The 22,046-nt window shown below is 38.9% G+C and overlaps 1 protein-coding gene across 6 annotated transcripts in view; it reads right to left on the bottom strand.

The window, feature by feature from the left end:
- The window catches only part of cobl (cordon-bleu WH2 repeat protein), a 65,706-nt gene that overhangs the window by 34,650 nt on the left and 9,010 nt on the right, over positions 1-22,046 (bottom strand). For 2 of the 6 annotated variants that reach the window (XM_067602134.1, XM_067602140.1), the window contains exons 3-8: positions 11,577-11,777; positions 9,157-9,367; positions 6,386-6,614; positions 4,735-4,779; positions 3,872-3,960; positions 3,570-3,641 (exon numbers count right to left, since the gene is read on the bottom strand). In XM_067602134.1, the coding sequence (XP_067458235.1) occupies positions 3,570-3,641; positions 3,872-3,960; positions 4,735-4,779; positions 6,386-6,614; positions 9,157-9,367; positions 11,577-11,777 (847 nt within the window). Of the gene's footprint in view, positions 1-3,569; positions 3,642-3,871; positions 3,961-4,734; positions 4,780-6,385; positions 6,615-9,156; positions 9,368-11,576; positions 11,778-13,026; positions 13,210-22,046 lie in introns of those variants that run through there. The other 4 variants (XM_067602136.1, XM_067602138.1, XM_067602137.1 and 1 more) reach the window with 4 other exon arrangements.

Genomic DNA, 22,046 nt, shown 5'->3' with positions numbered 1-22,046 from the left:
TGTGGAGGGAAAAACAGAGAACAAAGAAGTAGAAGGGTGGAGAAGTTGAAACAGAAGCCTTGAGCTTGGTGGGACAGTGATGTGAGCCAGAGTGAGGCAGGCAGTATTTTTCCAGCTAATACAATCACATGCCATATTGATCTAAGGTGTGCCACAGATGGCTGCTGCTGAACAGAGGTTCATGGCTTCAAAATCCAATTAATATGATTGGGTTATGGACATAACAGGTAGAGAGCTGCTTAAGGCATTGTCTAAATGCACGTCTGGTTTAACAAGAATGTATGCTACGCACATACACTGGAGTGGTTGTAGGGTTGTTTTTATTTTATTTTGGAATAGATATTTTTAAATTCAGTTGTTAATGGTCTTCATGATCAAAAATCCAGCTTTCAAGATTTTGTTAAATTATTGATATTTGTTCAAAATCCCCACACCCACTTTTTGGGGGGTTCAAGCTCAAAGCCGGTCAGCACCAGTGACATAGTCTTCTGTGTATTTGGAGTCTAAGAACTCTATACCTCTGTCCATTTTATTATTCAGCACTCATTTTGTAAGAAAGGAAAGAAAGTGGGGACACTCCTCTTTTAACTTGAATTGATGAGAGCCCTAACAGTACTGCTCACTGACCCTCTGTAGACAGTTGCTGCCCTCTAGAGGACATCAGGATGCATGACTACAACTCCACAGTCATTTTGTTGATTAGTAACAATGGGCCCTATTTTCCTGAAATAGGGCACAGGCACAGATCCAAGTCTTAACTCCTGGTGCGTGGCACATGTGGGTGTGACCAACATATTTCTGCAATTTTCCCGATCATCAGCACTGGCGCACTCTGGGCTCAACCAGGCGCAACCAGGCGCAACATGGAGGAGAGACTGAATACATTATTAGTGGGAGGAATGCATTATGCGCAGGTGGAGTCGGGGCGGGCTTCAATGACAAATCATATGAGCTCCTTTAAACACAGCAACAGGTGAAACGGGGGAGAGAGGCTGAGTGAGAGAGAGAAAGTTCACCTCTGTGAAGCCCCTGAAATATCCAAAATATACATTCAAGACACCTCAAATACTATTATACATCAATCCAAATGTGCTGACAAGGGTAGAATGAAAATAAAGCAGATGTGTTCTGCAGCTGCTGGCATACTGGTGTTGTCACTTATGTTGTGCAAACAATTAATATAGGATAATTAATACATTTAAACTCCATAGTTTTACTCCTCCTCTGTATATTTGAAAGTCCTCATTTATGCTTTTAAGTACATACAATATCCTTAAATAAATAGATACAAAGTAGGGTTTGAAAATTTGGTGGTAAGTGTTTGAAAAGTGTGCAAGTTCTATCACTGTTTCATCGAAATATTTAGATGATGAATGAAGGTATCCACGCTGTGCCAGCTGTGCGTTAAGTAAGCAGGGCTGTGTTTAAACCTGTTTCAAAATGTTTTCATGAACATGTTTTATTTGTTCACAGTATATAAGATCTTGATGCACGTCTACTCTGTTTAGGAAGGAACGTGCACAGCACAGGATCTCAGTTGTCAGAGGCTGTTTTACAAACTGATTATACAGATACATGTCCATGTGCAGAACTGACTACTGTAAATATTTTGAGCCTTGACTGTAAGTGGCATAACTGAAAACTCACTGTAATGATCCTCATGATTTGGCAGAAAAAAATATTTGATTATCTAAACTGAGTTCAAACTTTTATTTAATAAAAATGTCCAGAGAGATTTGATGGAACTCATGACGCATCCTGAGGACAGCCACGTTACTTCAAATTATTTCACTTTAAACTTGGAATCTGTAACAGCTTTCCAGTCTGATGCTCAGAAAATGCAGAACATTAATTACCATAGATCCTGACCAATCCTGTCGCCACATCAGAAGATTTAAATACATAATGACGTTTCTTCTGCTGTGCCATCTGCGTGTAAACTGATGCACAGTCCCTCTCTCACATCAAAGACTGTAGATGAATCACACGTATCATTCCTGCTTCTGTGTGAGGACTACATCTGTTTAATAAACATCCGACATTTTACAAGTTGTTGTGGGAAACGGAATCCGACAGAGCGTATTTCTGAGCTCTGGGTCACCGGATTAGGCTCATGTGGAATGTATTATTGGTAAGAATCTTCCTTAAAAATAAAATTGCGTTTTGATTCCCATGCCAATCTGCAGTAGATGAAAAAAACGTGAGGTATTTTGTGATTTTGGAGACGTCTGTGTGCGTGTGACTCTGTCAACTGAGGCCACGAAAATTGCCCTGCGTCTGTGTGTGTGATAAGAGGTGGTCTGAGCAGGTTTTATCGCCAACACAATTTCGTACCAAAATGAGCAACAAAATTGCACTGCCCCGCCTAATCTGCATAAACATAGCCTCAGCTGCACCTCTCCTTCCACATTAGTGCAAGTGCACTCCTTTGCTGCCCGGAAATACCAAACAGGCACAGATGCACCAAAAGTAAACTGCATAAAGATTGCGTTTGCAGCACTAGCCTTGCGCCTGCTGGAAGATAGGGCCCAATGTCCTGTTTTGAGGAGATGGAACCCTGCTTAAAAGCTACACCTAACAATTATTTACACTATCAACTGATGTAATAATTATTTTAACAATCAATCAATTAATTATTTACTCTATAAAATGTCAAAAATAATGACGAGGGGATATATTACACTTGTCCAACAGGAAAAAAAAATGTATTCAATTAAAATGCTGGATTGGAAAAGCAGACAACTGTATAACAGCAGTCATTTGTTTATATTTGACAAAAACAACTGATTCACTTGTAAATCTTATAATAGATTATTTATTGACTAAATGTTTCAGACCTATTTACTTAAAGCTGAAACATAAAACAGGCAGCACTTTTAAACCGCAGAAATTATGTGAGCAATTAGTGTCAGGCTTGTGAAGTTGTTTTAATTCTTTTCTATTCCAGCTTCAACAGGGTTCAGCTTGAAAAAGGCATTATTATTCACCTGGCTGAATACCATATCAGAGTATCAGTAGCTGTATATGATAATTATCACCAGACTCTCCAGCTCCCCTCTGCTTTACAGAGCTTTACAGCAAGTTTCATCCATTACCAACCCTCCCAAGTCCCAGACTCACTGTGTGTCAGTTGGTTTTTGGTAATTTGATTAATTGCACTTTTGAATTTGAACCACTTAAGTACAATATCAACTAAAGTGGGCCCTGCTGTTTTATCTAATTTAGTGGCCTTGTCTTGTAGAGGGCCTGTGTGCTTACATCTTACATAATTCTAAATAAATTGGTGTTAAACCAAATAACCACAATAGGGCCCCAACTACAAATTTTTGCCCAGGGCACCCTAACAGGTAAATTTGGCTACAGCAGCCAGCTGCTTTCAGCGAAAAAGCTCTAAAACTCCACTGTACACTATCTGTCCTGCACCAATGGCAAATAGATACAGTTAGTGAGTAATTGGTGAACATGGTGGAGCATTTAGCAGCCAGAGAGACAGATATTAAAGGTGAGATCACAACAGAAAAGAAAAAGAAAATTATCCAGAAGCTGTCCCATGTGTTAGTAATACTTACATTGGAGTGTGTGTCTGTATTTTGGATTACTTTATCATCAGAGTCATCCATGTCCGTAGATGTTGTCTCTGTCTGCAAACGGAAGGCACAGCTAACATGCAGCATTCAACTGTTGAGCCATGCATTTAGCCTGACTCAGCTGCCAGTCTGAAGAAGTATGAATTGCATGCACCACTCAAGGTTAATTTATAAAGTAACATATATCCTAATACATGATTATAATGCTAAATATTAAATCATGAAAGAGATAAATACACCGCTTGTGCCACATATTGTCTAAATAGCAGAGACAGCAATCTTACCTTGGACTTCCTCCTGCCAAACTGGAAGATACCCAGGAGGCCTTTCTTCTCCTGTCTACCCAAACTGGTAGTGCTGGAGCGAAGGGAGTCTAGGAAAATAAAAAGCGGAGGGGGAGGGGGAGAAGAAGAGAAGATGAGTTGATGATGATGGTGTCAGCACCTCATATTAAAAGGAGAGAGGTCAGTGTCACACTCAGAAACAGTTTATGGGGAATTAAATGCATACATTAATTACAGTGGGTTAACAACAAGGAAAGCCAATTGATTTGATTCAACAAAAACACTAAGTGTGTCTTTTTTTTGTAATCATATTATACTTTGGAATGGACAACATACAAAACCTGTTGTCATTCCCGAGGAACTGGGTAGAGCAAATCTACTGAATTTCCTCAGCAGAGGGCGCTATAGGTTTATTTTTTTCTGAGACCCACCTCTGTCTAACTTCATAGTCTATTAAGCTGTACATAAGAATGTCATGATAACACTGTTGGCTTGATGACAGGGCGGAAAAGCAAACTAACCATTCAAAAAGTACAGAACTATATTTCTAAGTTATTTGGATGTGGAGAAAGGCAAAGGCAAGATATATTAATAGAAATAATGAAAGTGTTAGTCAAATTAGCTAATCATCGACATGACAAGGCATTGATGATGTTGACACAAGTGAGTAATAAAAATCACACTGACATTAAACCCAAAAAAGTATCTATTTAAAGATGCATAACTAACAAGCAAGCATTTATGTCCAACATAGTAAAAAAGCAGGGTTAATGAGCAAGCAGCAGGATAGTGGGTTAAACAATTAAATGGATTTGACTGGAACCAGCAACACTAAGATACATAAAACTTATCGTGACTAATACCTGAGTAGTTAAGAGCAGGAGCGGAAGCCATTTTAGGCTGGAGAACTGGAAAACATGACAAGGTTTAAAAACAAATGAAGTCACTTATGGATATTTGCATCAAAAAGAGCTCATTAATTTGTAGCATTTATACTTTTGCAGCACCACAACATAGCTGGTGGTGTAGCTGGTTAAACACTACTAGCAGCTGGTAGTGTTTAACCAGGGAAAGAAAATCTTACTTTCATTTTAATTAATCATGATGCAAACTAAATAATTTTGTGGATTTTCGTTAAAAAACCAGGTTACGTGCCCTTCATAATGATTGTGAGAGGTTGAATACCTAAATATAACCATTACGAAACAGAACTAGAACCAATGTGACCATAAAAATTACATAATGTTCTGAATGTTCCTGCTTATCCCTCAGGACCATAAACCACAAGCTTTTCCTGAAGGATCACAATCTGTGACAATAACAGTATCAAAACATATCAGTGGGTGTGGACTGTTACCATGGAAATAAACCATAATATCAGATCTTAGACCATAATTCAACTTCCTACTAGATTAAGGATGATGTATCCTAATTAGTGTACCCCTCCTATACTGGCATGCACGTAAAGGTAGGTATCTGCCAAGGCTTACTTAGCCAAACATATTGTAAGAAAGTGTATATTTTTGTGTATGCTTTGCTGTACCTGCTGCTGGTTAAGCCAACGTTGACTTTGACTGCACAGTACACATATAAACATGATAGTCATAATGTACTGCAGAATACAATGTTATGCTGGTTTGTGGTTCATTGCGCTGGAAACATTTACATGAGCTGTTTCAGGCTAGGTTTGCATGCGATCCATATTTAGCTCAGTTTCCATTTTAGCCACATGTCTTTCTCTCTTTACCAACTATACAATTTAGTATAAAGTGGGGAAGGTAAGTGAACTCTGTAGTTTTAAAAATAAAAGTCAGTGTTTTTCCTCCCTATAGCAACGTTCTCTTTCCTCCTGTACTTATCCACAAAAAAGTCAGAGGCCACTCACTTAACAGCATGCTCTGTAGCTGGTAGTTATTAAGGCTTAGCCTCAGTCCAGTCACCACACCCTTGTAATAAACATCCCACCTATTTCTACCAAAACCAGTTAGCAAGGAGTGGTGGTAGACCATAAAACCCTCTGACAGTGAACGAGCATTTGCGCTAACTTCTTGTCTCTGAACAGAACCACACATGACAGAGAATGAAGAAACATTATATACGTTCTGTTGTCTTATTTGTAATTGACTTCATAGCATATGCTAATTGCTTTACAAGTAATAGTAATTTGTAGACCAACAGCAGATAATATGACAATAGCTCTATGAGCCAAAGCTCCTGTGAGTATCCATTATGATGTAGGCCTATTTTATCTGCTTTACTTAGCTTACCTATTTAGCCATCGCATTCACAGAGCATAAACCAAGGTGGGGCCCTACTCATTTTCAAATCAATCAATCCAACAAAAGGAAATATTTACCTTTCAAATTTGAATCTATATGTAAATATTATTAAAAAATTAGTCTTTGTCATGAAAGCTTAATTTTCAACTTCAATTGTTCATTGAGTCATTTAAAAGTGAATGAACTCCAACCCTTAAAGAAACAGCATTTACACAGTATCAGTGTTAATATTTACCTAAACTCTGATCGAGTGCGTAGAGCTCCTTGATCCCCAGCTGTATTAGAGATTTATCCAGTGGTAATTCGTGGCGACTGATGCTGTCCTTCAAGAGCAGGACATGTGAAAGGTCAAACTCACACTTGTCACAGATGACTGGTATCAGAGCCTGAAGTGGTACCAACGGGTTGACCCGTACCACGGTCTTCTGGCTGCTGTGGTAGTTCACCATCAAACGCACAGTTTTCTGATACAGGGAGGGGAGAATGTTGGAGAAAATTAGACACTAATATCTATATATAACTGAATGAGATAAAGGGCACACTGCTGTGGCCATTGGAGAAATTTTCTCATTCTGATCAGAGATTTTCTTGAAAAAAAAAAACAGGAGTGTACAAAGGTACAGAAAGTGGAGGTCCTCTATTGGCTACATCCCTACGAGAGGCAAAGGAAAAGAAAAGAGGTTGTCCTCGATGGAAGAAATAAGGCAAAAAGTATCAAAGATAGATAGATTTGAGCATGTAAGCAGTTCAGTGACAACCATCATGATATCAACAAATAAGTCTTGAAAATATGAACCAAAGATCAAACAGTATAGGTAAACTGAATCAGTTGCTGTCTACAGATACAATATACACATTTTTCAAAGACCGAGTATGATTTTCTTACCGAGTAAGAACAAAACATGCGCAATGTAAAATGAGAGGAACACAGTGAGAAAGAGACATCCAAACATGCAAAAACACTTCGATAATGAGTAACTTACAGTTAGATTTTTCTTGCTGACAGAAATGTTCCTTACATTTACTAGACTAGAGATGGTGTCTGCTTATGCAATATGCGTCTGCATACATGCATGTGATCATGGATGTATTTAAGTAGTAAATTCCACAACACTACATAGTGTTGTGTTATAGAGAGCAGACTAACATCCCACTCTGTTCACCAGCCTGTATCACTAAGTGGTTTACATCAGCCTCTATAAAAACACACACCATACTCAGGAGTCAAGAGCCTGAAGCATTCATAAAATAGCTCTTCAGTTACTTTTGTATTCCAGGTAAAGTGGCATTCAATGTTATGCGTCATTAAGGGGAAAGGTGACTGAAATACAGAAATACAACACTGTTCTTGATAGATGAAGAAATAATCATACATAAGAGTGGCCTAAGTTTGGTTTCTTTCTTTTGAGAGTGAGTACAGCAAAGATTGTGCATTTTTGCCTCACAGGTCGGGCGATATGGTCCTTTGTGTATTTAACAGTTGGGTGGGTTGGCTGATAGTGCTAGATGAAGGTCATGGGCTTTCCAAAATCAACTGGTTTTTTTCACTCTTGGTAGTGTGTATGTAAAAAATGTCAACCAATCTGGTAAGTAGTTCCTAATATACTGGCTGCAGACAGATAATCAGTCAGAAGAACAGACTGACCGGCAGTGGCAATGACATGCTGTATCGCCGCACCTTGGTGGAGGACGCAGTTCATCACAACTAACAATGCTTGGACCTTCATGTCAAAAAAGTAAGTAGCTATGTTTTCAGGGGTCTAAAAACACATCTATGTATCACAATGTATAAAATTGAGGTTGTAAAGTCACCTGCATCAATTTAAAAAGTTAAGACTATTTATAATTTCAATATCACACTACGGTGTTTAATTTTGCTGAAATCTTAATGCAGACTACTGTCCATTAACTTTGTCATTATTTCTATTTCTGTTCAGCTTTCATTCCTCATGTACCAGTGGAAGGTACCAAGCTGTAGTTAGAAGTTAATAAAGACTAAATGTTGGAACCATCTCTCAGTATAACTTCATAAAATTCAACAGCACCACAATCTAAAGCTTCCAAAATCAACATGAAGTTGAATCAACACCTCTCGGAACCACTTCCAACAAAAACTGATCATTATAACCTTAATTGTAGATTTTTTGCAGGACTGTCTGATTGGACTTTATTCATTTTAGGTATACCTGATAAAATAGCAACTGAATGTATAGTATAGTTTACTATGGGATTACGTAATTTATTTTAACTGCTGGACTGCTACTACAATGAGAGAGACAGATGAGGAGGAGGGGAGTGACTGACAGGAGTGTCTGAAATAGAGCAGCCAGTGAGCTCTGAGAAGAGTAGAGAAATAATGCATGGTAACTAAAGGTAAGGCACTCATCAAATATTCAAACTGTAGGAGGACAGAAGAGGAGAGGCAAAGAAAAAGGTAGAGAGAAAGAGACTAATACTCAATAGAAATAATGAGTTCAGATAAGCTAGTGAGCTGTAAAAACAGATGACAACAAAATAGAGAGGAATACGGGGGATAAAGACAAAAAAGGCACACTTAGACTGAAAAACTGAGAGTCTAAGAACTGACTCTCATGTCATGCTAGGCCAGTTTAATTCCAACCGGCTTCCTACCTTAGCATGGGCCCTTACAGGTTTCACTGGCCTTGCTTTCTGCCAGCGATCAGAGGTAAAAAGTAGAAAGGGGAGGGACGGATATTACATAGGGCTTCAGGGTAAGGTACATTGCACAAATGTACTATGCTAAGGAAAAAGCTCTTTCTATGGACTGCATGATTCTACATTGGAACCATGCCCACACTTACAATTGAGCTATTTTTTAAAATAGCAGAGAAATAAATGTTTCAGCAATCAAAACACACAAAAATCCAAGCCAAGCATAGCAAACCTCATTTCAGCAGGTTTTATATATGTCGAAAATCTAAAACACAAAGCGCTCATGACCAAAAAAACATCCAGTTCACCATATCTGGCTCCAAAGTAACTCACCTCTGGCACTTTGGGCGCCGGTCTGCGCGCCACTTTCTCCTCCAAGACTTTCTCCTTGATGAGGGCACAGGCTACGTTGAGGGAGCCCAGCAGCGTGTTAGGCTTGAACCCCAAAGGCTGGCCCTCGGGCGACAGCAGCTCAAGGGTGTGCAATGCTGGATTTAGGTGGTAGCAGCTACACAGCTCAACCAGCAGGTCCATCAGCGCTTTACTGAGAGAGGGAGAAAGAGAGAGGAGGGGGGAGAGCGAGAGAAAGTGAAAGAGAGGGGAGAAGAGGGTGGGGAGGAGGGAGCGAGTTTGGAAGAAAGACAGAAGGAGAGATGGGGAGAGAGGGAGAAAGAGAGGGAGGCAGGAGAGAAGATAGGGTTACAAAGCCTTCCTAGCTTTAGCTTGAGTAAAATAGAACAGTAATTACTTCATACAACAAAACAGAGACACACTTTCACCTGATGCATTTATTAGATGGGACTTACTGTAGATTGAATGGCAATAGCACTGATTTTGACTGAAGATCAAATGGCCATCATTGCCTTAATTCCTATTGTATATTTTCAGTCATGGGCTGACTGTATCACAGTTAAATTATTTCATTAGAGATTACAATCTTCACTATAGAAAAAAATCAACAACTTACCAGCAGCACAGTACAACCTAAATTACCTTTATATAAGCCTAAAAACATATTTAGAATTTTTGACAATAGCTTTTAACATTAGCATATTTAAGCCTGTCTATAAAATACACAACAAAAAGTAATATTTACAGTAGCTGTTCTAATGAGAACTTTTGCAGGATTCCTAACAAAGGCCAAAAAAACAATGACAGAAGGCAGAGATGGTAGCAATGGAGCAATGTGATGAGAAAAAAAAAGGCAAAACAAAAGAAACAGTGACAGACAAATTTCAGACTATTTGATGATATGTTGACAAACTACTTATATGCATTAAGCCACAGGAGAAGCTCTGAGGTTTGCTTTATCACTTTGTGTATCTGTGTGTGTGGGAGAGGGAGGTTGCAACTGATGAGGAGACCTATAGTAATACCTGTCAATCCTCAGATAAAGAAACCAAGAGATACCAACTCCAATGTTTTCTGGGAACAGCCAGATCATATGACAGAACTGAGAGAGATACCTCTACAAAGGACACCATTGACAATCACTAACACATGGACACAGCCTACAACTAAAATGACAGTCTGCAATCAACAGACACAGTGCCCTGTGTTATGTACTTCTTCAGCTGATTTTGTTGAATTAGTGTTGTATGTGCTCTGTTTCTATGTAGTATACATTGAGTATTTAGCATTTAGTATACATTGAGGTTCTTGAAAAGCAAACTGTGTACTACAAAGCTACAGTATTGGTGCAACACTATAATCATTATCTGTAATATTACCGTGTTAGCACCAATCCTACAATTCTGCTACAACAGAGCTGGACAAATGTTTCTTTTCTTTTGCAACTGTTTATGTTCACACAATAAATTAAATGATGATTGTAGATTATGTGATTTCAATCAGCTGTTTATAATTATATGATATACTATTGTGTGTTTACGACACCATAGCCTTATCTTATCTCACAACAGTATCAGATTCTGATGTTGTTACTGAGCAACAGAAGGTGAACTGTAAACACAACACATCTAACAAATTAATTTATAAAATTTCGTACATACATTCCCAGATATGATCTGGAATACGGAAATCAGACATCTGAAAGGTTGCTAAAGGATGTCAAATAGTACCAAAAAGGCGTGCCTTGGCTGTGATGCTAACCAAAAACCTTTCGAAATAGTTTTAAAGAATGTCAGGCAATTTAAAAAGGTTACAAAAAGTGTTCTATGTGTATAAAGTATCATACTTAGAAAAAACAACTTACTTTTCTACACTAGTGAGAAGTAGCACAGAGATCACATGTTGGCCTCAAGACTTATTAAAAGAGCGCCTTGTATCGGGATGCATCCCTGATTTTCTGCCCCAAAGGAGAGCACCTCATTAGGGGCAGGGAGCATTAACAGCTCAGCCTCCATCTGTGCACTCTCTGGGACAAAGCTTATGCTGAGACTGGGAATGAGACCCCTTGACAAGGCCCCACTGGCACAGCAACCCAAACAGACCCAGAAGCGACAAATAGGTCTCATATTGTTTGTCTGGTGACTGGCAACGAAGGTCACAACATAGAATCAAATTGTTCAGCCAGGCAACAGCTAAAATACTGATGTTTATAGATAAATATCATGTAGGTATGCATGGATGGACATTTTTTATTCAAACAACACTGTATTCATGAACAAAAAAGTTGGTTACGACACATTTTACAGCAATATACAATGTAAATTCAAGGAAAACTGAACAAAAACCATTGGAAAGAAAGTGATAAAGCCAGAGCAAATATGTGCTTCTCTCTGTCTTCTCACCTGCCATCCTCAGTTACAGAAATCTGGTATCCCTGTGGTAGGGTTAGCTGTAAATCCACAGTGGGCCTCAGCAGGTTCTCTTTGGCATCCAAGCCCCCAACATTCTCCCCTCCCCCGTCAGGTACAGTGTTTCTAAAGATGTGGCGCGGGGCAGGTTGAGGGGCCTGTGGTGGAGGTGGGGCACGTGGCTTCATTCTCCTCCTGAGGGAATAAATTGGCAAAGATACATAGAAGAGAATATTATTAACTTATTAGGTCTTTGTTGCTGTAAACTAAATTGTACTGCTTTTTTTTTTTGCTGGACCATAATGCAAAGACATTTATTTCACATGCTGTACGTGAGTATCAAATTCACAATGCATATATCAAACATCTATTCATCAAGGATACATGTGTGTTCCTATCAAGTCAAGTAAACAATGCATTGTTTTTTTCATCAAATGCATGTTTATCAATTCTTATTCAAACAAATTAAACCGTAGTTAATTTCGGTTCCTCTGACTCATTTTTTGTTTTATTGAGTTCAGATTTATTTACACAGCATGACAGCCTGATTAAAACAACTAACTGCCACCACTTCAGAAGCAGGCTGAACACCAATTACTTTTTTTCTGCCTGTCAGCTTGTGATACAACCTTTCTCCTCATTTACATTACATAACAGTCCACAGATATGCTGAGATGATTCTGTTGGCTGTCTCAATGATCCAGCCTTGAGCAGCTGTTTATTCCATATGTTCTTCAGACTCTACTGGATAATAATTTCAGAATTTGTAACAACCTATAAGCAATGTCTCTGCTTTCAAAAACCTTTCTAAAGGAAAATGACTTTAATTCAAACAACATTCCTCATCAAATGTTATTGCCAAGGCCTGGGTGGTTAATTTTAAGCCATACTCAGACCATGTAATCAACAACGATATAATCAACAAAGTAATACTAAAATGTGAGAATTACGTTGACTGAGTTGAGACAATGTTTTGCAAAAGTGACTGAAATCCTCTGACAAAATTTAAAATTGTAGTACAAATAGTTCTGTAGTCCTAAAAACTATTCAATGTTACAGCATTTAAAGGACATTAGGTGTTTGGTTGACTCAGGTGCATACCTGCATAACTTACATAACTCAGAGTGTTGACATTATGAAAACCATAAAAAAAAAGCAGATAAGAAAGCAAACCACACTCAAACCACAGCTCCTATGGGTGGAGATGTGGAAGATGTCAATGACATGCTGGTGACGAGATGCTGCTATCTGCACATTTGACCTCAGCTCAACACAAACTGTACTTAGCCTAACAGAGATGGCTGACTTGACAGAAATAAAACACTTCAATCTGTTAACAATGACATATCGCTATTCCATATCACACATTTCAGCACGCATTCCCTCTCTGTCTTCTCAGCACAAATATTAGCCTTAGATAACAAAAGAAAAACACCCCACTCACGTCAAAAACAGTCCTTGTGTTGATTAAGTGTTCCACAAATGTTGAATGTCAGACAGTTTATAAATCCAGTTCCAAGTATTTGGCACACTCTCAGAGAGAATGTGTGTGCCTGTGTATGTGTGTGTAATCCAGTGGTGTATATTCCTGTATCCTTCAAGATACTCCTGTCAGTGCAAAGGCGAAGAGAGCACAGCATAAGAAGAATGCACATAAACATAGCACAGCGAGCGGACTCTAACCTGACTTAAGTTAACCATTAACAGCTAAGTCAGATATCAACTAACCTCCTCCCATGGGACAAGCAGTGTCATTAACTCAGTAAGCAGAAAGAAAGTGGTTTTCAATGGATATGTCATGGGCTGTACTTAAGGGATTGACAGCATTGATCGTAAAGATAGTTTGGAATTTAATGAGTCATTAGTGCAGTCATTTCTGACATAATTGTCATGTGCTCTGGCATTAAAAAAATGTGGTTTATTCACAAGAAATAAACAGAAGAAGATGTCTGATGAACAAGATTTTTTATGAATATCTTAGAGACCTGTAATTTTAGTATTTAACAGGGATTTTTGTATTTTTCTGGTGAGCCTGTGTCTTTGAAGGTAAACAGAACTGGGCTCTGTGAAACTGTGATACTGGGCCCGGGCCAGGCTTAACACAGTCAGCTAGTATACTTCTCTCCCTCTTGCTTGCTGTTTGTCTCACCGTAACATTTCAGTCCCTCGCTCTCTCTCCTTTGCTCTCTCTCACATGCACAAAGACTCCTTTAGGAAAAGCCTCATCTCTCCCACAGAGTTAGAATGAGCGAGTGTAAACGGAGAGAAGAAGAGTGAGAGAGGAAAGGAGAGGCAGCGAACGAAAAGCAGGAAACCCTGCTCCGGCACAGGGGGGCAGTAAGTGCTGAGCTGCTGCAGGGACTGAGTTACAAATGGGCTCTCTCTCTCACGACACACACACAGTAGGCTACTAATGGACCTTTCAGAACCACTCAGCTCTGTTCACTTGACTAAACAGCATTAACAAGGATATGTCTTTCACTATCCTCTATTACATCAGTCAGCTTTTATTTTTAACAGGGCAATGTTTTTTGGGCTTCAGGTGTTTATGACACTCAAAAGTAAAGTGATCGACTTTTACTATTCTGAATAATAAATGGCAGTGGTAACAAGGCAGAATTGTACCCTTTCCATTTGGATCCGAAGCAAAAGGATGCAGAATTAATCTCAAATTGCCAAAAGAACTGTAGACTCATGTGGTCTGTGGTAAAATTATCAAACAACAAGTGAGGAGATAAAAACAGACAACACAGTTGAGTTTACAGCTTAGATCAAATGTAATACACCACAGTTTTGGAAGACTAAAACTAGTGGGTCATTCACGCAGACTACTAGCTAATACTAGCATACAACCTATTTATGACAGATGGAAACTAGAATTGTCCAAATGAAGACACCTGACCTTTTAGTAATTGTACCATACAAAAAACATTATGTCCAGAAGATAAGTACATGTTAAAAATTTACTTAACCCTTAAACAGGCAACGTGCAACAGGAGATACACACTCTTTAACATCCTGGCATGATTGAAGGTTTTCACCAAATCAAATTATCATTTATCAAAAGTTTTATCTGGTATTAGTATCTGGGCCACATGACTTGGTACAGGTTAACTGTCATTGTTTGGTCAGGCTGATCAGAAATGATCATTGCCACCAGTGGTGCAGGACATGCTTACCAGTTAGTAAATAATTATATATTAATCATAGTTATTTTCAATAAAAAAACAATATAAATTCATAATACTAATTATCACTACTGTCTTAATATGCTGATGATGAAAAAATGGTCTAAAGGTGTTCATGGTGTTATTCAGCAACTTCTGAAATCTATGTATCCCACAAGATACATTGCCAGATTAGGGATAGAAAGTTGGTCAATATGTAGTTTTTAAAATTTAGTTTCAAACTGGAAGACATGTTAACATTTACTGCAAAAACAGATATTATCATATTATCATGCACAGGTATGAACAGAATACCCATTTATATATATATATTGTTAAAGGTTTCACCATGGTATGCCTGAGACACACTCCACCCAAACCTAACCTCTGTAAAGATTCAATGAAAATTGACAATTAATTAATACATGATGGAAAATATTGTCAGCTGAGCTGAATTGTAACTAAAGTTTTGTGCAAGTGCAAGTTAACACTTCTGGTTAGATCAGCAGGAAGACAGTGGCCTGGAAAGTGAACTGTGGTTTCTGCAACTGATACAGGAACAGACACTGACCTTTAACTGTGAAGACTTTTTAGAGTTGTAAGAATTTTATAGTGCAACACAAGCAAATATCATCCAATAGTTTGTTGGTGTTGTGGTGGATGACCATGAATGGGTACTGAAATGTAGGAAATCAGAGATGTATTGATATAAAAGTGAAAGCCAGGTCAGTCCATCTGGACACTGAGCTCTGGTCCATGCAAGTGTCCTCGACCGACAGAGTGGGCCTCCTCCAGAGATAACCTGTTAAAGTGTCATCTTGGAGTACTTTCAAACCTCCAACACCTATTTGCACCCACACATTTTTGTTGTGACCCAGCTGTCAGTGTTAAGTTGAGCAATATGCTCTTAAGTAATCATTAGTAGTGGGCAGGGCTTATCAATTAACCTGGTGGCCCAGGTGTGATAAGATTTCTGGGCAACAGCGTCCAGAAGTGATTTTGACCAGCCCAAACCTACCTCTAAAATAATTCTTTGTAAAGATTCAATGGTCACTGCTCACCACCCATGAGAGTGAGAGACTCGACACCGCATTAACTTTTGTCTTTAGCCATGAAACCTGCAACCCGTCCACCTCCAGATTTGTTTTTCACTTTGGGACCAACCACAAAAAAACTTGAACCAGTCAATGCATATAGTAAACCTTTCAATCAGATATGCCTATTGCACTTGCCCAGAGTCTACTGATTCTGGGCTGGAGCTAGCTGCTGTTGTTTTCCTTGCCGCTGTCGCCATGTGCTTGCTCAGGGGAATTGTTAGGTCTCTTCAAATTAAAGAGTACGATCTTGACCTGCTCTATGTGAAAAGTGCCCTGAGTTGACTTTTTTTGTGATTTGACGTTATATAAATAAAACTGAATTGAACCGAGTTCAATTGAATTGTTGCTGACCAGAGGTAAGCCCCACGCACAGCCCACTGCCAGCCAGCCTTGTTTCCAACCACACACTTTATGTTAGAGAAAGAACTTTCCCTAGACACACCAGTAACCTAACTACTAGTCGTTCTTACAACAGTCAGGCATTCCTGACTAAATAAGCCTGTTTTAGAGTGGTTCAACGACAGCTGGTGATTATAGAAGCCAAGCTGAACTTTGGTTTCCTAAGCAGGCTAAGGTGGTCTCGCGTGTAGATTTTTGGAACCCATTTGATATTTAGGTCAGAGGTAGAGGACAGCTGTCTGCCGGTGCCTTATCCAAATCGGCAGGGGGTATCAGTTATCTAAGGCAGAAACCATTACAATTTTTTTTTTTCCTGCAGGGCATCACAGTTAGCATATTTTACGAAAGGCGAGTAGAGAGGATCCCTTGAAGCGCAGGTGGCCTCTGACTTTCTTCCAGTATATCTGCATGTCGTATGTTTCCACCAAGTGATTGCAGGTTACAAACAGTTCTTTGTGTTTGACTGGTATTCTGTTTGAAGTCATGAAGCCATTGCGTTTCCACAGAGGTAGGTGGCAGGAAAAGCTGAGACACACACTGTTGGAGTCAGTGCAAATTACATACATTTTGACACCCCATGCCACGACCAGATGGAGTGTGATTAGAATGAGAATGATTTCAGCTTATTGGGAGAACTGGGAGCCCAGCTGGAACTACCTGTGGGCAATATTTGTTTGCAGCAATGGAAGTAGTCAAAGCACACAAGAAAGTGTCTCATTTGGCCAAAAGTTCATCTTGGTGCCATGAGGATGTTGGCAGGGTTTTGGAAGTCATGTCTGGTATTTTGCTTTGGTTGGTGGGACACTGCGTGCAAAGGTTTTGGTCTCAAGAACATAGCATTGAGCTTCAGTATTTTGGGGAAAAGTGAGGCCGAGGCCGTAGTACCTTTGCCCAGATATTCAAGCGCTTGAAGTCAATCAATGGCTTGAATCGGTTAAGGTGGTTGTTCATTTGTATTTGCCTTGTCCTTTTTAGAATCAGTTGAAAAACGGAATTAGTAGAACTGGATTGGTCGAACTTAAGTGTGGTATGCCTATACTTTGATAAAAATTATAAAATCAGTTTAAAAACTAGTATGTGTGATGTTAATAACCAGGGAAAATTCAGAACGCATCACTTCTCTTCATCAAATAAAACATTAAAATGTTTACCATCATGACCATTCTTATACCTTAATAGGGCAACGTATCCTGGGAGATAGAACTCATAAAATCAAAAATATACAAAATATTTAAAAGATATGTGTGGAAATGTATTACTTAAAGATAATGAGATAATGAGTAACATTAAATTATATTTACAACTATATTTTCCACTCCTGCCTGTTAAAGGGTTAATATAGCTAAGAGAGGTTTATTCTGGGAATATTTCAGAAGCGTTGTGCCTATCTTTCATCACCCACTACACTCACTTTTTCGCTGCTCAAAAACTTGTTGCTGATCTAATCTTTTTGTTCAGCTCACAGTAAAGATGGCAGTAGTGTTGTGGAGGTTTGTATGCAAGTTACTCAGCCATTATTAAAATTTTGGCATCTTCAAAACAGGAAAAACACAACCCAACAAGCTAATCAGTAAATAACAAAAATACAGTGTAAAATGAACAAAGTAGCCTATTATGTATTCATTTATTTAAAAAAATGTTATATTTGATGCTGCTTTATGTCAGCAATTGAATACAAAATATGTTATTAGTGTAATATATCAGTGGGCTCAAACTGATCAAACCTTACCTTTACTCTCAGTGAAGAGTAAGCTGCTGTAATTGTGTAAGAGGTAGACCTATACACAGCCTGCCAGTCATCCTATTTTGCTGTCTGTGAGCTAGCCTCTTTAGAAGATTAGTCTCACAGGCTGTGCGACTGCATATGTGTGTATGTGTGTGTGGAGTGTGTGTGTGTGTGTGTGTGTGTGTATTTACAGTATGTGCGTGTACATCAGTCTACCTCCTCCATGACCCAATTACAAATGGGCTCACTCCTGATCAAAGCACTTTAGATAAATCACTCCTGAATGTGTGAGCATGACTGCATTTGGGTGCGTGTGTGGTTGTGTTTGTGCAAAGATGCATATCAGTGTGAATACAGTACAAAACGAAAAAAAAAAAAAAGATATCTGCAGTTAACTAAATGCACTAATTCAAAACTATCTAACAGATAGATGGAAAAGGTGTTGGATGATTTCGGACAAAAATTAAATGCTCTTTAAATTTTAGCTTTGGGCAGACCATGGCAAACACAAAGCCAATATGTGTACAGAGCAAATCCATGTACGTCACAGTCAGATTACTGCTCAGACACATTGGAGACGACTGTTAAGGTTTTTTCCTGGGGAAAGAAGTAACTGTCAGTGACTGTATTTACCAGCCATGGAAACACAGCTAAAAAGTTCCCAGTGTGGAAGGTCTTATGAAAATAACGGAATATATTAGAGTATCTTCTGAACTGGGCTCTGTCAGCACCATCCCGACCAAAATAAATTCCATTTAAAGTGATCTGCTCTGTCCTTCTATTCCTCCTGTGTCTAAAAGATCATATAGATACAATTAAATAATTTATGATATTTTACTCACTTCCCTAAGGATCCAGTCAGCCATTCCAATATGGGAAAAATGGCCAGGCAAAACTAAGGATTATTATGAATACTATCATTCCGCTATACAATGGTAGAGAGATCACTTATGTATAATAACAATCCTTGAAGTTGCTGGGGTTACAAATAAAACACCATTAGAATAACAGGAGACAAACAGACAGACTGATCCAGTCTATGGAATAAAGTCTGCTGTGGATGTGACTAAATTTAACTAGGTAGCAGTCAGAGTCACAAACATTCATGAAGTCAGTAAGTCAGTCAGACACTCAGTCACTAAAAAAGACAGACAGACAGCCGTGTCCCCAGTCAGGGACAAAGACATCTCGTCAGATGAGTCTGTTCAGTGTGACACAATAGGATCACTGAAACAATGAGCTACTATTCTCTAATGAAGACAACCAACTGGGAATGGAGCAGATTAATTGGCCAAAAGCACAGCAATGACTGACCTATATTCACTATGGTACACTTTCTGCATTCTGAGAATTTAAACAATAGATGAACCCAAAACTCTCTTCTATTTAATCAGTATTAATGTAAAAAATGTCACAAGTTGCACTATTTGTCTGAATAACATACACACAGTAAAGAACTGTGCTACATGCCAAAGACCTTTCCTTTGAAAAGTCTACTGAAGACTGACACACACAAACTCAGGACAAATTATTGCCCAAAATTTTCTGAAAGCTATTAAGCCTGGAGTTTCAGATCTCATCAGTCCTGCTTAACAGATGCAGGGCTCTAACTATGTAATCAAAGCAGTTGTTGGGAGTGTGTTAATTTCTAAAACTTTGTAGGTAGACTTGTGGAAGTCTCCAGAGTATCTGCAATACCTACATCAGGTGATTCTGTTTGAATCATGTTAAAGTAGCTCTGCAGAGCCATCTTTTATTTCCTGTCAATGACTTTAAAGGACAGAAAAAAGGGGACAGTGGCTCAGTTGGTAGAGGGTGCTGGCCATTAATTGCATAGGTTTGATCCCCAACCACAGACCCTGAGCATATATAAACATGGATTAGTAAACTATATCACGTTGCAACTCAAACAGTAAAATGTATTCAAAGCCATTCTGCAAAATAAACTTTTAAGAGACTATAATGTTACATTCTATCATATTGTTGAATGAGTACAAAAATATATTTTCAAAATGTGCATGACTCCTGATCATAACTTCAAAACACGGGATATTATTTCGGAAACACTGCAGTGAAGAGCAGAAACTTAAAACAAGTAAGCATGCTTTATCCTTGAGTGCCACCCTATGAACACACCCATCCACTTGCATGTAAGCACACATACACACGCACGCACATTAGAGCCAAAGCCACACTTGTCAGTGTGCACACTTGAATTTTAACCCCCTTTTGTGCATGGGACGAATAGAGTGAATAATCCACATCCTGGACCTTCAGCCACTCCCCTCACACTAAACACACACATACACTGTGCCGCTACCTAGCCAGCATACCCCTTGGCTGTCATGGTGTCCCCATGGCAACCTATATTTACACCACTTGACAGCAGAAGAGTGCAAACTTCAGTTTAGTAGCAGCTGTGGATTCTGAAAGCATGCACACAAAGGGTGAGTGACCCAGAGATCCAGAAACAGAAACAGAAATGCGCAGAGACCAAAAGCAAAGGAAAAGACAGAGAAATAGAGTATGAAAGAGTTTCTGTTTTAGAAGTGTATTGGACATATGAGCCCAGTAAAAGCATCTGTTTGCAGTTGCTAGGCACACAACCTCCTAATTCAGCATATGCCTTGATGCTCATATTACCAGCCATGTGGTTAAAAAACCCACCCTACTGCAAAGCTCAAGAGGAAAGTGTTGCCACATTACTCCACTCAATGATAATGGCAGTCTGACCCTCTGTATTAACACCACAGAGGTGGTCCACCATAGCCTCCCCACTACTACAGCCAAAGAAAACATTATCAATGTTAAAATTAGTCAGGGATAAACATTTAACAAATACTACAATGCTTCATGTGAAGACAAGCATGGCGAAGAAGACAAGATGGAATGTTACACAGGTAACTGCTTACTTCCACAACATTATTGTTACGTAATATGTTCGATATCCTACTGAGACAGACTGTGACCAACACACTCCCATAAAAATAGTGTTAATATAAGCTATCACATAATTCCCGGAAATCATTACAGCTCAAAAATTGAAAACGTCAACTGCAATATACAGTATGAACTGCCTTACCAAATATCTAATCTGTGGAGGCCAACAAAATGCTAAAACATTATTGTAGTTCATGAATGAACTATAAAGTGCACATGTCCACATGCCGTGCCGTGGTGACAGTCTGTGGTTACAGTCTATATACAATCATAAACCCTGCTCAGTATTTGAACGATGCTATGCTGCTGCAAATGCAACAACTGAATTACATTTACATAAAAAAAACACAACTGCATTATCTATTCAACCTGAATCATAAACTGTATATAGGTGATGGACGATGAAATGTGAGAGAAATTTCCAACTCTTTGCCTGTTTGTATCAATGGAGGTACAGACTGTTCTAAAGAGGTGGTGGTGTTCATATCAAGTCCCTGCATTTAAAGTGTCTTAAAATTAGTCTTAAAATGGTTTAGCGGGTTGCATGAAACCTAGTTTACCTGGTGATTAAACAATGACTTCTCCACCACTATTAAAACACAAGGTTACAGCTCTGCACAATCTGTTCAACAGCAAGGCAGAGTTAGTAACAGTAACATAATAACCCAAGGGAAATAAAAAGACAACACCACACCTCAGGTGCTAAATGAAATGTTACTCATTGGGATCAATTAGGTTGCTTACACTCCTTACAGTTATTTGAAGGTTTAACAGGACTATATTGTGATGACCTCAGTTTGAGTCTGCACTGGGCGACCCAAAAGTATCTGTGTCACACCTTATTGTAACAGCACCCCACCCTCCCCTCCTCTTTCCTATCCTCTCCTCTCCACTTGTGACCAGTGACACAGAGGCACGCTGTAACACTTACACACGAGACATGTTCCAGGAAAACACTAATACTACAAAAATAGGAGTAGGAAGCCAATGTACCCAACTGTTTTAAAAAAAGGAAGTTAGACATGTTTTTTTCCAGCTGTTCAAAGATCATATTTGATATACGACTGACACCTCCACAGGCCCTCTGCTGAGAGACTATTTCAGTTCTTTTCTTAGTTGTTTCTAGCCATTTACT

The sequence above is a fragment of the Thunnus thynnus genome, chromosome 10, assembly GCF_963924715.1.
Source record: "Thunnus thynnus chromosome 10, fThuThy2.1, whole genome shotgun sequence".
NCBI lineage: Eukaryota > Metazoa > Chordata > Actinopteri > Scombriformes > Scombridae > Thunnus > Thunnus thynnus.
This window is presented reverse-complemented; position numbering and strand designations above follow the sequence as displayed.